The sequence below is a fragment of the Myotis daubentonii genome, chromosome 19 (genome assembly GCF_963259705.1).
Source record: "Myotis daubentonii chromosome 19, mMyoDau2.1, whole genome shotgun sequence".
In the NCBI taxonomy this organism is placed as follows: domain Eukaryota; kingdom Metazoa; phylum Chordata; class Mammalia; order Chiroptera; family Vespertilionidae; genus Myotis; species Myotis daubentonii.
Window position 1 is genome coordinate 27,671,763 of NC_081858.1, and position 15,066 is coordinate 27,686,828.

Genomic DNA, 15,066 nt, shown 5'->3' on the forward strand with positions numbered 1-15,066 from the left:
CCTTTTTATGGGCCATGCTCGCTCCTGCCTGCCCTGCGGCCGCCACCGTTCCCTTCCCTCCATGCTCTAGAGAGTGTTTTTCACAGCAAAAAAAAAAAAAAAAATGCTAATTGATTTCTTAAGTGTTTGTGGGAGGAGGCAGCTGATCGATTATTCTCTCTCATCATTGGTATTTCTGTCTCTCCTTCCCTCTCCCTTCCTCTCTCTGAAATCAACGTGTAGATGCCTAGATTTCATCTCATTAGACCCGGGGCATAAGTAAACTGTGTGTCTTTTTATCACTGATATTTTTGCCTTAAATTCTTTGTTTTAAACATGTAGGCACAACTTCTTCAACCAAGCGTAGCACATCCACAGGGAGCAAAGAATCCGGCTCCACGAGAGAGAGGTTGCGTGAGCGTCCCCGGGTCAACCCGAGCAAGAAGCTGCCTTCCGCAGGCCAGGGAGCCGGCGACGCGGCCCTGCCCAAGCGCTCCCGCAGTCGCACGGCCGCGGAATGTGACGTCCGCATGAGCAAGTCTAAGTCGGACAATCAGATCAGTGACAAAGCCGCCCTGGAGGCCAAGGTGAAAGACCTCCTCTCGCTGGCGACCACCAAGGACGCGGAGATCTTCCATTTGAGAAGCGAGCTCCGCGACATGCGCGCTCAGCTGGGCATGAACGAGGACCAGGCCGAGGGGGAGGAGAAGTGCGAGGAGAAGGCGGCCATGCTGGCCCACCAGCCCACTGACGTGGAGTCCACGCTGCTGCAGCTGCAGGAGCAGAACACAGCCATCCGCGAGGAGCTCAACCAGCTCAAGAACGAGAACAGGATGTTGAAGGACAGGCTGAACGCCCTGGGCTTCTCCCTCGAGCAGAGGCTGGACAACTCGGAAAAGCTGTTCGGCTACCAGTCCCTGAGCCCAGAAATCGCCCCCGGGAACCAGAGCGACGGCGGAGGGACGCTGACCTCCTCGGTGGAGGGCTCCGCCCCGGGCTCAGTGGAGGACCTTCTGAGTCAGGACGAGAACACCCTCATGGACCATCAGCACAGCAACTCCATGGACAACCTGGACAGCGAGTCCAGCGAGGTGTACCAGCCGCTCACCTCGAGCGACGACGCCCTGGACGCGCCCTCGTCCTCGGAGTCGGAGGGCGTGCCGAGCACCGAGCGCTCCCGGAAAGGCAGCAGCGGCAACGCCAGCGAGGTGTCCGTCGCCTGCCTGACGGAGCGGATCCACCAGATGGAGGAGAACCAGCACAGCACGAGCGAGGAGCTGCAGGCCACGCTGCAGGAGCTGGCGGACCTGCAGCAGATCACCCAGGAGCTCAACAGCGAGAACGAGAGGCTGGGCGAGGAGAAGGTCATTCTGATGGAGTCCCTCTGTCAGCAGAGTGACAAGCTGGAGCACTTCAGCCGGCAGATCGAGTACTTCCGCTCCCTCCTCGACGAGCACCACATCTCCTACGTCATCGACGAAGACGTCAAGAGCGGCCGCTACATGGAGTTGGAGCAGCGGTACATGGACCTGGCGGAGAACGCCCGCTTTGAGCGGGAGCAGCTCCTGGGCGTCCAGCAGCATTTAAGTAATACTTTGAAGATGGCGGAACAAGACAACAAGGAGGCTCAGGAAATGATAGGGGCGCTCAAGGAGCGCAACCACCACATGGAGCGGATCGTGGAGTCTGAGCAGAAGGGGAAGGCGGCCTTGGCGGCCACGCTGGAGGAGTACAAGGCCACCGTGGCCAGTGACCAGATCGAGATGAACCGCCTGAAGGCCCAGCTGGAGAACGAGAAGCAGAAAGTGGCGGAGCTGTACTCCATCCACAACTCGGGGGACAAGTCTGACATCCAGGACCTGCTGGAGAGCGTCCGGCTGGACAAGGAGAAAGCGGAGGCCTTGGCGAGCAGCCTGCAGGAGGACCTGGCTCACACCCGCAATGATGCCAATCGGTTGCAGGACGCCATTGCCAAGGTACTGCCTCAGTAGCTCAGTGTTAGGAGCAGCCTCCTGCAGCTGCGCATGCCCATGCCTATGCCCATGCCCATGCCCATGCCCACTGAGAGCCAGCATCGCCTGCGTGGGGTCATTAGCTGCTTCTGTCTGTTCCTCCTCGCCCGAGGATACTTTTTTCCCATTGACTTCCGAGAGAGTGTGGGAGGGAGGGAGGGAGGGAGGGAGGGAGGGAGGGAGGGAGGGAGGGAGGTGGTGGGGCGAAAATCAGTGTGAAAGAGATACATCGAGGGGTTGCCTCCTGCACACCTGCCCCAACTGGGGCCGGGATTGAACCTGCAACCCAGGTACATACCCTTGACCTTTTGGTGCATGGGTCAACTCTCTAACCACTTAGCATGCTAGCCAGGGCTCATTAGCTTTATTTTCAGCTGCAATGCTGAAAGCCTAGGATGGTTTTCTCACTAGGATGGTTTTCTTTTATTGGGGTAGAATGAAAGTATTCTTTATTTAAAAATATATTTTTATTGATTTCAGAGAGGGAGGAAGAGGGAGAGAGAGATAGAAACATCCACAATGAGAGAATCATGGATTGGCTGCCTCCTGCAAGTCCCCGCCTGGGGATCGAGCCCACAACCCAGGCATGTGCCCTTGACCGGAATCGAACCTGGGACCTTTCAGTTCGCAGGTCGACTCTCTATCCACTGAGCCAAACCGGCCAGGGCGAAGAGTATTCTTATAATAATGTCACTTCCATTCACTTGCATTTCGTTACCGTTTTCCTGCCTGGGGCTGGAGTTCAGCTAACACCAGAATTTTTTTTTTTTTAAAATATATTTTATTGATTTTCCACAGAGAGGAAGGGAGAGAGATAGAGAGTCAGAAACATCGATGAGAGAAAAACATCGATCAGCCGCCTCCTGCACATCCCCCACTGGGGATGTGCCCGCAACCCAGGTACATGCCCTTGACCGGAATCGAACCCGGGACCCTTCAGTCCGCAGGCCGACGCTCTATCCACTGAGCCAAACCGGTTTCGGCTAACACCAGAATTTGTCCGTGGTTCTGGTACCCCCAGGGCAGCATGCCAGGCAATTTCCCATCGACATCTGTGATGTATTCTGGCATAGGAAAGATGGAGAGCCAGGATTCCAGGTGGCGTCTGCCACTGCTCATCTGTTGTGGTTTTAGGTTTTCAAGTAGAGTCTGTTGTGAGTTAAAAAATGTTCTGGAGTGTGAGGCTCCTTTTCCCAGAGGCCTGTGGTTTGTTGCGGGGGGACCTTTGAGGCCATAGTGCAGGTCCCTTGTCTTACATGCGGCTCAGTTATGAGGACTCAGAGCTGCGCCCCAGGGTGCTGGCACTCTGGCCCGGGCTCTCTGCCCGCCTGATGGCTGGTATACAGTCTGTTTGAATGAGTTTATCTAATTTACCTCACGCTCTGTTTCCTATTTTAGTGCAATGATTTTTAAATGAGAAACATTAGTATGTCTTTGGCCAAAATTTGCATAATTTAGACCCTAATTTTTTTTAGTGATACAATTTAGGTGTGACAGTATTTGGGGATTATTTTTTGTTTCTCATTATTTTTTTTGTTTGTTTGTTTCTCATTATTAATTTGATATTGAAACTACCACAAATGGGACAGTTTCTGTGGAAGAACATGTTAACCATTAATCGAATGCATGCCTTCAGCCCAAACTTAAGAGGAGGGAAAATTTCCAGAATTTCCTCCTAAATAATCTAGTTAAATTCAGTGATTTGCCAACATACTTTCAGTCAGTGATGTAGTGACAGTATTCTAAGTATATTACCTGAAGTTCTGGTGTAGAAGGCTTCTTCATACTTTTAACCAGTTATTTCTTATGCAGGTCATTTTAGTTCACGCAGAGCAACTCGCACTTCGCTTCCCTTTGAAACTGTGTACACCTCAGTTCCAGAATGTATCGTAAAACAACTCCTAACTTTTCTAATCTGCACCATCGATTTCGTACAGGTAGAAGATGAATACAGAGCCTTCCAAGAAGAAGCTAAAAAGCAAATAGAAGATTTGAACATGACATTGGAAAAATTAAGATCAGAGCTAGAAGAAAAAGAGACAGAAAGGAGCGACATGAAAGAAACCATTTTTGAACTTGAAGACGAAGTCGAGCAGCATCGAGCCGTGAAACTTCATGACAACCTCATTATTTCTGATTTAGAGAGTAAGTGATGTGGGGACATTTCGATCCTTTTCGTCCTGCCCCTTTAACATGTGGGAATAGTGTACAGCCAGTAACAGAATAACAAGTAGTCATTCTGACCGCAGTGCTAGCAGAAATACGCGCGTGGTCAAGCCTAGCCCACACGTTAGCTGGTAGTCTTCAGGCTGCCCTGTTTTGCTCTGAAGAACTGTTAAGTGGAAGCATTACATTAAAACTGCGCTTAATTATGGAAAATTATTTAAGCAACAAGCTAATGGGGTTTATTTTCTAGATCTTAGGAAAAGCCATTTAGTATCTATTCTAATGATTGCAGGTATACTGTGACGAAAAAGCATTGACCCTTCATAATCTTATGCCTAAATCACAGGTTTATTTGTCTGATTTTCCTCCCTCCCATGGAGATTTTATAATCTGGTGGAATTGAGACTCAGATTTTAAGTTGCTTTTTAAAAATAAAACTTTTTAAGAACTATTTTGCAGTTATGTCAGATTTATAAAAAGTTGCAAAAATAGTACAAAGATTCCTGTGAGAAAGTGTGATGAAGCAGAATTTTCATGATCTTAAAATCTTCCCAGACTGTTGATTACGTTGCAAGTGAGGAAAAAGCAACAGAAATTATGCAGTGGAAAAATTGGGCTACATTTTAACAGGGTGGTCATGCCAGTGACCGGGGCACAGAGAGATCAGACACATCAGCTAGGCTGTACTCTGGCTGAGGCATAACTTCAGTTAATCATAGAGAAACATTAGACAAAAAAGTGAGGCGTGTGTTACTAAGAACAGGAGTGGGTGGTGCTGAATTCCTAAAATATGCCAGTGTCATAGAAGACAGAGCGATGGAAAAGTTCTAGAGTGAAGGAGGCTAAGGAGACTGTGCCTAGACTGGGTCCAGTGCTGTAGGGGGAAATGATATAATGGATATTATGACAAAATTGGAATGTGGATGGTAGAGTAGATACACATATCAGTATACATTTATGAACTTGATAACTGTACTGTGTCTTATAAACGAATGTCCCTATTCTTGGGAACCACACACTAAATATTTAGGAGTAAGGGACCATGATGTATATCCTTAAAAGGTTTGGGAAAAAATTAGGGATAGAACCCTGGCTGGTGTGGCTCAGTGGTTGGGCATCATCATGTGCACTGAAAGGTGGCTGGTTTGATTCTCAGATTTCCCACGTAAGACTTTTGATTTGAATGTGGAAAGAGTGACACCTTGTGGTAATCACTGGAAAAGGTTAAATGATAGGGATTCCTGTGCCAAAACTTTATAAATCATTGCCAAAATAAAATTACATTAACATTATATGGATTTTAATTAAAGAAAATTCTGAATAAATTATTTAGCTATGTAGTTTCTCTTCCCAGATTTTTGAAATGAAAAGTTCAAAAGTTCAGAAATACTGCAAGAATGATATAGTTAGCACCAACTACTGAGATTTGACAATTTAATTTTAATTTAATACTTTGTAATATTTTGTGTGTGTGTGTGCGTTTAACTGAACCAGTTGACAGTAAGTTGTAGACCTTATGACACTTAACATGTAACTGCTATTAAACAGTCTCAAATGGTCCTTCAGCACTTCTCCACTTCTAGAAATGTATCTTCAGGTAAACAATTGTGTAAAGGCACTCATGGTGTGTATAACAAAACTTAGAACCATTCTAACTTCGTTTATAGGAAGTTGCTAAGACAAATCATGACATATCCAGTCCATGGAATACTAACACAGCCATCAAAATGGTGCTACAGATCTGTATGTATTGATAAAGGTGTCCCTAGCCTGCTAAGTAGAAAGGCTTTTAAAGCAGTATAATGGTATAATCCCTTTTTTTTTTTTTAAAGTATAAACTCATAGGAAGTCTGAAAGGATATATACCAAATCTAATTATGGGTAATCTATTTTTGTTACCCTTTTCTGCTTTTAAGGTTTTATTGTGAGCACGTATTACTTTTAGAATCAAGGGGGGAAAGTTATATCCACTTTTTTTCCAGAAAAATAAAAATGAGTAAAATAAATATTGAAAAATAAAAGTAGTCAGTAGTTCATTTGAAGCTCGTCTGTGTCCTCTGTGCACATGAGGAATTCTGGCTTTGGGGATAAAGCTGTGACCTACTGGCCAGAGGCGCTGCCTGCCTCTCTCCTGCCCCTGAGGCGCGGTAATTTAACTGGTCACTCTTGTTCTTTCCCTTCTTCCAAAATCGCACCTGCTATCCATTGGCGCAACTTGCCCAGAAAGGAGAGTGACTGAGCACTGGGTGTGAGTACCCTGAGGTTTCTTGGATTTGGGGGGCACAGAAGTTTGCTTGTGAACTTTCATCATGTTACACCCCTGGGTCCATGGTTGATCCCGAGCCAATGGTCGCTGTCTAGTAGCACCTGCAGGAATGACGGGCCTGTCACTGGCGCCAGCGTGGAGGCCTGGTTATGGTTCTTGGCTTGTCTTGGTGTTGAAAGGATGATGAGCCCTGCTATTAAGGGGGCAGGACAGTGCCCACAATTGTTCAGAGCAAAATTAGTCGAATAACAATGAGAATGGCAATTTACCTGATTTCTAAAAAGAAATAGGATTGTAAAATTGAGTTATAGGTAATTTAAAAATGAGATCATAGTAGCACTTCTGTTCTTTGGTAATAGAGTTTAGTGTTGCTTTTGAGTTGAAGACAGTAGATGGCAGTGTCCCTCTCACTAGGAAAACAGCGAAGGAAACTGCATTTAGATCAGTGGTTCTCAACCTTCCTAATGCCGCGCGACCCTTTCATACAGTTCTTCATGTTGTGGTGACCCCCAACCATAACATTATTTTTGTTGCTATTTCATAGCTGTAATTTTGCCACTGTTTTGAATCGTGATGTAAGTATCTGATATGCAGGATGTATTTTCGAAGGACCCCTGTGAAAAGATCGTTAGGACCCCCCCCCAAAGGGGTCGCGACCCACAGGTTGAGAACCACTGATTTAGAGGCTCCAGTATTGAAGACATATGCTGTTCTTTCATGTGATCATGAATGGGGCTCAACTAGTTTTCAAGACAAAAAATTAAGCACAGACTCCTTTGATTCTAAGGAGGAAAAGCCTGTTGTCACTTTTGTTGTTGGTAATATGTTCTCATTGATTTTTTTAGAGGGAGGAAAGGAGAGGGAGAGAGAGAGAAACATCTATTGGCTGCTTCCTGCCTGCCCCCGTGACCTCTTGGTACATGCGATGATGCTCAATCCATTGAGTCACACTGGTCGGGCCTGTTGTCATTTTTAATTCTTTGTTGCAAAGTGAAAATACAGTTATGATTTGTAACTTGAACTCAAATTCCCTAGAGACACTTAGTGCGCTTTATTCTTCCTAAGTGTGTCCATTGGCTGCCAGCTTTGCTTCTGTTTAAAAGGAATCAGACATGACAATGATAGGCATGTAGTGTTGGGTGCAGGATAATCTTTTTGGGCGTGATTATGTGCATTTTGTGGCCATTAATGTGGAGAAAGAGAATAAGGACAAAGAGAAAGGATAAGGACAAAAGAAATGAGTGGAACTGACTAAGCAGCGGTCTCCAGCAGGGCACCCTCCTAGGGCCTTTCCCCGTCAGCATGGGTTTTGGAGCAGAACTCTCAATAGAATGTGCCTCCCCAGACATTTCTGGCTCTGGAGGATTCTGGCCTTGGCTGTGCCTTCATCTCGCATCCCACTCTATCGAGTATGGCACTTGCCTATTAGCGCTCATTAAATGTGTACAGTGAGTGAAATGGTTTGAAGAAAATTCATATTATGCAAGAAGTATTCATTTACTTTATAAATATGTTTTTCATTTTGTAAAAAGACTCCTAGAATTAATGGTAGCAGCTCCCCATGGTATTATATAATTAAGTTTGTAAAAATTGTATTAATTCACCACTTTTCTGCCATTTATTCCAGTGTATGAAGTACGTTATGCTTGCATAAGTACTTTAAAAGTTCACATTGTAATAGCAGTCAGTGTTGTTTTGATTGTTTGTGAGCCAATAATATGCATGTTTCTAACAATTGATTTTACTAAACTTATTGTTTCAGAATTAAGGCATTAAGGAAGGAAGTACTCCAGAAATTGTGATTTAAACTTGACATTTTCTTTAGAAAGTAATGCTGGTTCATCCTTGGAGTGAACGCTTCTTATTTTCTTTAAAGCTGTGTATTAAAATAAAAGGGCTGTGGGCAGCAGGCCTGTTTCTGAATGCCATATTTAATGACCTCCTCCCTTTCTATTATTCCTTTTGAATGCAACTCGAAGAATAAATATTTAAACTTTTGTGATCATTTCAGATACGGTTAAAAAACTCCAGGACCAAAAGCACGACATGGAAAGAGAAATCAAGACCCTGCACAGGAGGCTTCGGGTAGGCTAAGTCCTCATGGATTATCTGATTAGAAAGCAGAGTCTTCTGAATGTTAGGCATGGGGTAGTTACTGACCATGTTCACATTCACGATAAGCTTCAAATACAGTTATAACGTTGACCCCACTAGGCTTGGAGCAGAAAGCAAATGCCATTATTTAAAATTGAGACTGGTACTAGATTCTGGGGAGAAGAATGTACTAGTAACTCATTAGTGGTAATTTAGAAAGATGGATTTAGCCCGGCCGGTGTGGCTCAGTGGTGGAGCGTCGACCTATGAACCAGGAGGTCACAGTTCGATTCCTGATTAGAGCACAGGCCCGGTTTGGGGGCTCCATCCCCAGTGTGGGGCGTGCAGGAGGCAGCTGATTCATGATTCTCTCATCATCATTGATGTTTCTATCTCTCTCGCTCTCCCTCTCTGAAATCAATAAAAATATTTCTATAAAAAGATGGGTTTAAGAAGCAAGTGTTATCTTTTGGAAAGAAAGGTGATTAGCTGTTGATTGGAAAGTACCCTACACCAAGCTGTTCCAGTCTGCCGTGGGTCTGGTCAGCTTGCCAGCAGCAGTGCCCTCTGTTGCCGAGGGTGGAGGAGCTGACGTCATAGTCTGGCTGGTGCCACAGTTGCTCCGCTGCCCTCCCGGGGCAGGACATTGCTTTGGGGTGGCAGGCGCTGGGCTGGGTGTGGGCAGCTGAAGCTGTGGTGGAGGCGATGCCCCGGGGAGGCTCCCCCAGTCACCCCCGCATCCTCCGTGGCTGTGGGAAGCAGTGGACTGTACCGTTCCTTAGCTCCTCTCTTTGTCTCTAAGGTTGTGTCTGCCTAGATTAGGTTCAGTGTTTTTCTTCTGGCTTCCTCTTCCTTTTCCTTTACTTTTGATTTTTTTTTTCTCTGTTAGTTTTTGATGTCAGGGTATTTATAGTGTCTCACTGTATGACTTTTCAGCATGGTTCACACACCATTTATCTACCTTCTTGAGCTGTTCAGAGGTAAAGCGCTAAACATTTTGGATAATATGTTTATTTTCATAAGACTTGCTTTGAGACTTGAATGAGTAAGGAAGGCTTGACTTTACCATCATTAATATTTATTGAGCACTTTTTGAATGTTTGATGCCTCAGAGGACAGATAGCTAGAAAATGTTTTCCTCGTTAAGAAGTTCAGTCATGCCGAAACCGGTTTGGCTCAGTGGATAGAGTGTCGGCCTGCGGACTGAAGGGTCCCAGGTTCGATTCCGGTCAGGGGCATGTACCTGGGTTGCGGGCATATCCCCAGTAGGAGATGTGCAGGAGGCAGCTGATCGATGTTTCTCTCTCATCGATGTTTCTAACTCTCTATCTCTCTCCCTTCCTCTCTGTAAAAAATCAATAAAATATATTTAAAAAAAAAAAAAAAAGAAGTTCAGTCATAATAATCGCATTACCTGCTAGCTATAGGTAATAGCAATTCTCTGGGATTTAAAAGAAGTTTAGCATCATTTAGGACAGTGCACTACAGCAACCTAATCATAAACACATTTTACTGTTTTAAATAAGTTTTTACTGCTCTCTTTTGGAAATAAAAATTCCGTTTTTAATATAGGAAGAATCTGCGGAATGGCGGCAGTTTCAGGCTGATCTTCAGACTGCGGTGGTCATTGCCAACGACATTAAGTCTGAAGCCCAGGAGGAGATCGGTGACCTGAAGCGCCGGCTGCATGAGGCTCAGGAAAAAAATGAGAAGCTCACAAAAGACCTGGAAGAAATCAAGTCCCGCAAGTATGCGTTGAGAGCCCGGTTGTGTCCGTGTGTTCCAGCACACCCCAGTTCCGTGGGGCGGTGCTGTGGAGAGAACTTGGGGTTCGACACTGGGATGACTGAGCGTGGGGCTAGTAGAAGTTCCTCAGCTTTCCTGGCCACATTTTCGGACACCTGTGGCATAGTGCAGTCTACAGGGATCTTTCAGAATTGCCAGTGTCCATAATCACATCTCTGGAGGAGGCCAGAGGGTTTTGTGTGGTTTGGTTTTTTTAAAATTATATTTTATTGATTTCAGAGAGGAAAAGAGAGGGAGAAAGATAGAAACATCAGTGATGAGAGAGAATCATGGATCAGCTGCCTCTTGCACGTCCCACACTGGGAATCGAGCCCGCAAAGTGGGCATATGCCCTGACCGGGAATCGAACCAGTGACCTATTGGTTCATGGGTTGATGCTCAACCACTGAGCCACGCTAGCAGACAGCAACTAACTTTTAAGTAATTACCACTTGTTGCCTTTTGGTGTACCATCAAGGAAGAATAGCCACAGCTAGCTAAAAAAACACACTGATTTTAATATCGTTAAAATTTCCTTTCCTTTTCCAATTACATATCTGTGCAAAGCTTACTTATTTTTCACATCGCAATAGAGTGAATGTATAAGAAATGAGAACCTAGCAGTATTTTGTTGAGCCAGACATTAAAGAGGTATGCAAAAATATTAAAACACTACTGTTCTTACTAATATGTTTTTAGTTTTTGAAAATAAAGTCAAAAGAAGAGCCAAATGGGAAATTTTCCTAAGGGCTGGCCTAATTTTTGCTCACCTAGAAGCTTGCTTGCTAGTTACATGACATGTACAAACTCTGCAACTGAAATTTCATCCCAGATGAAAACTTCTGTGTAGCTCAGAGAATCAGAGCTGGCCAGAAGCGAAGTGCAATTGATTTTTAGATGACTCACGTCCCCGAGCATCCAGGGGACTCATGTTACTAATATGGCCTCAGTCTTTTTTTTCCCCCCTTTGTAGAAATTCTATTTGGAGACTGCACAGTTTTTAAATTTTTATTTTAAAAGTGTGTGCTTTGATTTCATTTCTTTGTATTTCCATGTCTACGCATAGCATGTTGGACAGCCAGTCTGGATGACCTGTACGTGCTGGGAGTTCCCAGACTCCCCCGCGGGCCCAGGCCCTCCCAGCAGCCCAGAACCGTGAGGCCCCCAGCTCTGAGTCAGACTTTCGGGCCGTCCGCCTCCCTTTTATTGCTAATTGATTACTAAGGTCCTCACCTTACACTCACTCAGATGAAAATGGAACTGATGGTTACTTAACGTACTTAGGAGAACCTGATATAAAGATTTTCATATCATTTCCTGGAATTTACCAAGCAAATGGGAAGATTAAACCAAGTAATTTACTCTGCTCAACTGATAGTATTTTTTTATTTTAAACTGATACTTTTTAATGCTCTTCAGTTGGGGGGGCGGGGAGTTTGTATTACCTAGTATATATGTAAAAAAAATGCGCTGATTTCAATATTGTTTTCAGGCAAGAGGAGGAGCGAGGCCGGGTGTATAACTACATGAATGCTGTCGAGAGAGACCTGGCGGCCTTGAGGCAGGGGATGGGGCTGAGTAGACGATCCTCGACTTCCTCGGAGCCGACCCCCACGGTAAAAACCCTCATCAAGTCCTTCGACAGCGCGTCTCAAGGTAAGTTCTTGCCCGTGTGCGGGGCAGGCAGTCATGTCCTTACCACGTGCTCTCCGGTCTGGGTCGGTGCTCTTTATTGCCTTATGCTCTGAGTCTCATCAGATTTCACAGAGAGTCACTGAGTCCCGCTAAAGGGTGTTTTTAACAGGAGGTTGGGGGAAGCTTCAGCTTCAGGGATCTTGTCTGAGACCCGTGCCTGGCCCCCTGCAGAGCTGCCTTCACACAGGCCTGTGACTTTGAGCGCCTTCTCTGTGCCTCAGAGCTGCCTCAGGACTTCAGCCCTTGCCCTTCCTCTTCGCTGTTTCAGACCCGTGTCCTCCAACGCCGACTGGGCCTGGCATGGAGGTGGTTCCTAGACTTCTCGTGTCCAACACCAAATCTTGGCCCTCAGCTTCTGTGTGCAGCGGAGGCGGCATCAGCCTGGACAGCCTCCCGGGGAGCGGAGAGCACGGGTTCACTGTGAACCCGTCAGGGGGGACCAGTCACACAAGCTTCCACTTACCGTGAGGCATTTCTCATGCACTCCTTTGTTTGTTTTTCTAGTACCAAACCCTAATGCAGCCGCAATTCCTCGAACCCCGCTGAGCCCAAGTCCTATGAAAACGCCACCTGCGGCCGCTGTCTCCCCCATGCAGGTCAGTGCCTGTGCTCAGAGGCCCGGGTCTCAGCACCTGACAGCTAGTCCTCCCTCTTCAGAATCACTCGCATTCATGTCAAGGGGGGGGAGGGGAGTAGCTGACCACTGCGTGCAGGATGTAGTGGGATTTCCCCCCTAAAAGGCTGGTGAATAGATGGAATTGAAATAAATTATGGAAATGTCAGTTGGATGAATCTGAAAATCTCTGATAGTGATAGGGAGCAACCATTGGACACTTCCTGTATGTGCAACACTGTTCCAGATGCTTTGTAGTCACTCATTTAATCCTCACAGCAACTCTGTGGGGTATTAGGGACTGTTCTTACCCCTAGTTTTCACCTGTGGAAACTGAGGCCCAGAAGGCAACTTGCTGAGGGTCAGACGATGAAGAAGTGGCAGAGCTGGGATTTGAACCTGGGCAGTGTGGCTTCAGCGACCCTGCTTTAACGCTCTACTAAGTCACTTCTCTAGGCTGAACATGGAGTTGGCATCCTCAGCCTCTGCTGCACAGCAGATCATTTCAGAACTTGGTGCTTAAAGCAGCAGCCTGGCTGTTGTTCACCTTTCTCTGGGTGGCCACGCAGTTCTTTGCTTGCTTTGCCTGGGCTCACTCCAGCAGCTGCACCAGCTAGAGCAGGGGTGGGCAAACTTTTTGACTCGAGGGCCACAATGGGTCCTTAAACTGGACCGGAGGGCCGGAACAAAAGCATGGATGGAGTGTTTGTGTGAACTAATATAAATTCAAAGTAAACATCATTACATAAAAGGGTACGGTCTTTTTTTTTTTTTTTAGTTTTATTCATTTCAAACGGGCCGGATCCGGCCTGCAGGCTGCGTAGTTTGCCCACGGCTGAGCTAGAGGGTGGGCGGGGCCTGGCTCAGCAGGGATGGCTGGGCTCCTCTCTCCATTGGTCTCTTCTCTGTCTTTCTCTCTCTCTGGCATATAATGTGACCAATAACCACTTAAAACAGAAGGATCCCAATGCCCAGTTTCCCTCAAAGATACCGTCTTGTAAATCTATCGTGTAATGCCACAACCAAGACACTGACGTTGGTATATGGAGACATAACGTTTCCATCACACAAGGACCCCTCCTACGACCCTTTACAGTTACACCTTCCCTCTCCTCCCTGACCGCACATCACTGACCCCTGGAGCCACTGGTAATCTGTGTGTAATCTCACTAAGAGAGTTAGTTGCAGCCTTACATAGTTTGGAAGGGATTATGCAAATTCATCACTATTTACTCTCTGCAGTTTTCTTTGTGAGTCCCAGCTCTAGACTCAACCTAACGTTAACCATGTTTATCTTATGATTTCAGAGACATTCCATAAGTGGACCAATTTCTACATCCAAACCCCTGACAGCCCTGTCAGATAAGAGACCAAACTATGGGGAAATCCCCGTTCAAGGTACATCCTATGTGTTGCAGTATTTCACTTTTCTTGTTATCTTTGTAATTCTGACCCTTTTTGGCTAAAGTGTTATTTTCTTTGTTCTTGACATGACTGAAGCCAGGCTGGTACGCATCTTTATCAGAAGTTTACTGATAATATGTCTTAATTACAAATGGGAGGTTAGTTATTAACAAGGGCATCTTGGAAGGCAGCTCTGTCATAGCGTCATGATCAGTGATAGCTGTGTTGCTGGGCACTATGTTTTCATAGTTTTTCGTGATGGTTGGATTGTTATCCCCATTTCACAGATACTAAAAGTGAGGCTTCACAGAGCGTCTTCATGCAGGTTAGCGTAGTTACTGAGCAGTAGACCGGGCCGTCTCCTCCACTGTGCCCGCTGCTGTTCATAGGAGAAAGGGAGACTGACGATGAGGTCCAGCCGCTCTTCTCTGCGCTGTGAAGGGCGTGCCCGTGTTCACACAGCTCTTCTCGCAGAGCCAGCCCAGGACCAGGTCTCCTCCCTCTTGAAGTCAGGGCTCCTCCTCTTACCCATACTGCATTTTAAAAATATATTTTTATGGATTTCAGAGAGGAAGGGAGAGGGAGAGAGAGAGAGAAACATCAATGATGAGAGAGTCAATGATTGGCTGCCTCCTGCACGCCCCCCACTGGGGATCGAGCCCACAACTCGGGCCTGTGCCTTTGACCAGAATTGAACCTGGGACCCTTTAGTCCGCAGGCCAGGCTCTACCCACTGAGCAAAATTGGCCAGGGCACTGGTAATGATTGTTTCAATGTCCAGCTTCTGCTCTAAACTCCAAGTTCCATGAGCGCAAGTTTCCTGCCTCCTATTTTCCTGTCTCTGACCGTTGTGCCAACCCCAGTGCCTGCCACGCAGTGGACACCCAAATGATCCTCTTTAATGAGTGGACTGAGTAGCTCCATGTGGCAGCAGGCTCTTACTGTAAAGTGTAATCGCTCCTGCCCGCCACACGCAACTGTAATGCACGAATCTGACTCCCTGAGGAGGGATAAACCGACAGTTGACAGGAGATGGAGCCGGCCCGCCTTCT

General features: G+C 46.2%; 1 protein-coding gene across 3 annotated transcripts in view; it reads left to right on the forward strand.

Annotated features, from left to right (window-relative positions):
- The window catches only part of SPECC1L (sperm antigen with calponin homology and coiled-coil domains 1 like), a 55,669-nt gene that overhangs the window by 19,372 nt on the left and 21,231 nt on the right, over positions 1-15,066 (forward strand). For all 3 annotated transcript variants that reach the window (XM_059676568.1, XM_059676567.1, XM_059676569.1), the window contains 7 exons: positions 322-1,955; positions 3,929-4,136; positions 8,435-8,508; positions 10,090-10,265; positions 11,795-11,958; positions 12,502-12,593; positions 13,918-14,008. In XM_059676568.1, the coding sequence (XP_059532551.1) occupies positions 322-1,955; positions 3,929-4,136; positions 8,435-8,508; positions 10,090-10,265; positions 11,795-11,958; positions 12,502-12,593; positions 13,918-14,008 (2,439 nt within the window). The remainder of the gene's footprint in view (positions 1-321; positions 1,956-3,928; positions 4,137-8,434; positions 8,509-10,089; positions 10,266-11,794; positions 11,959-12,501; positions 12,594-13,917; positions 14,009-15,066) is intronic.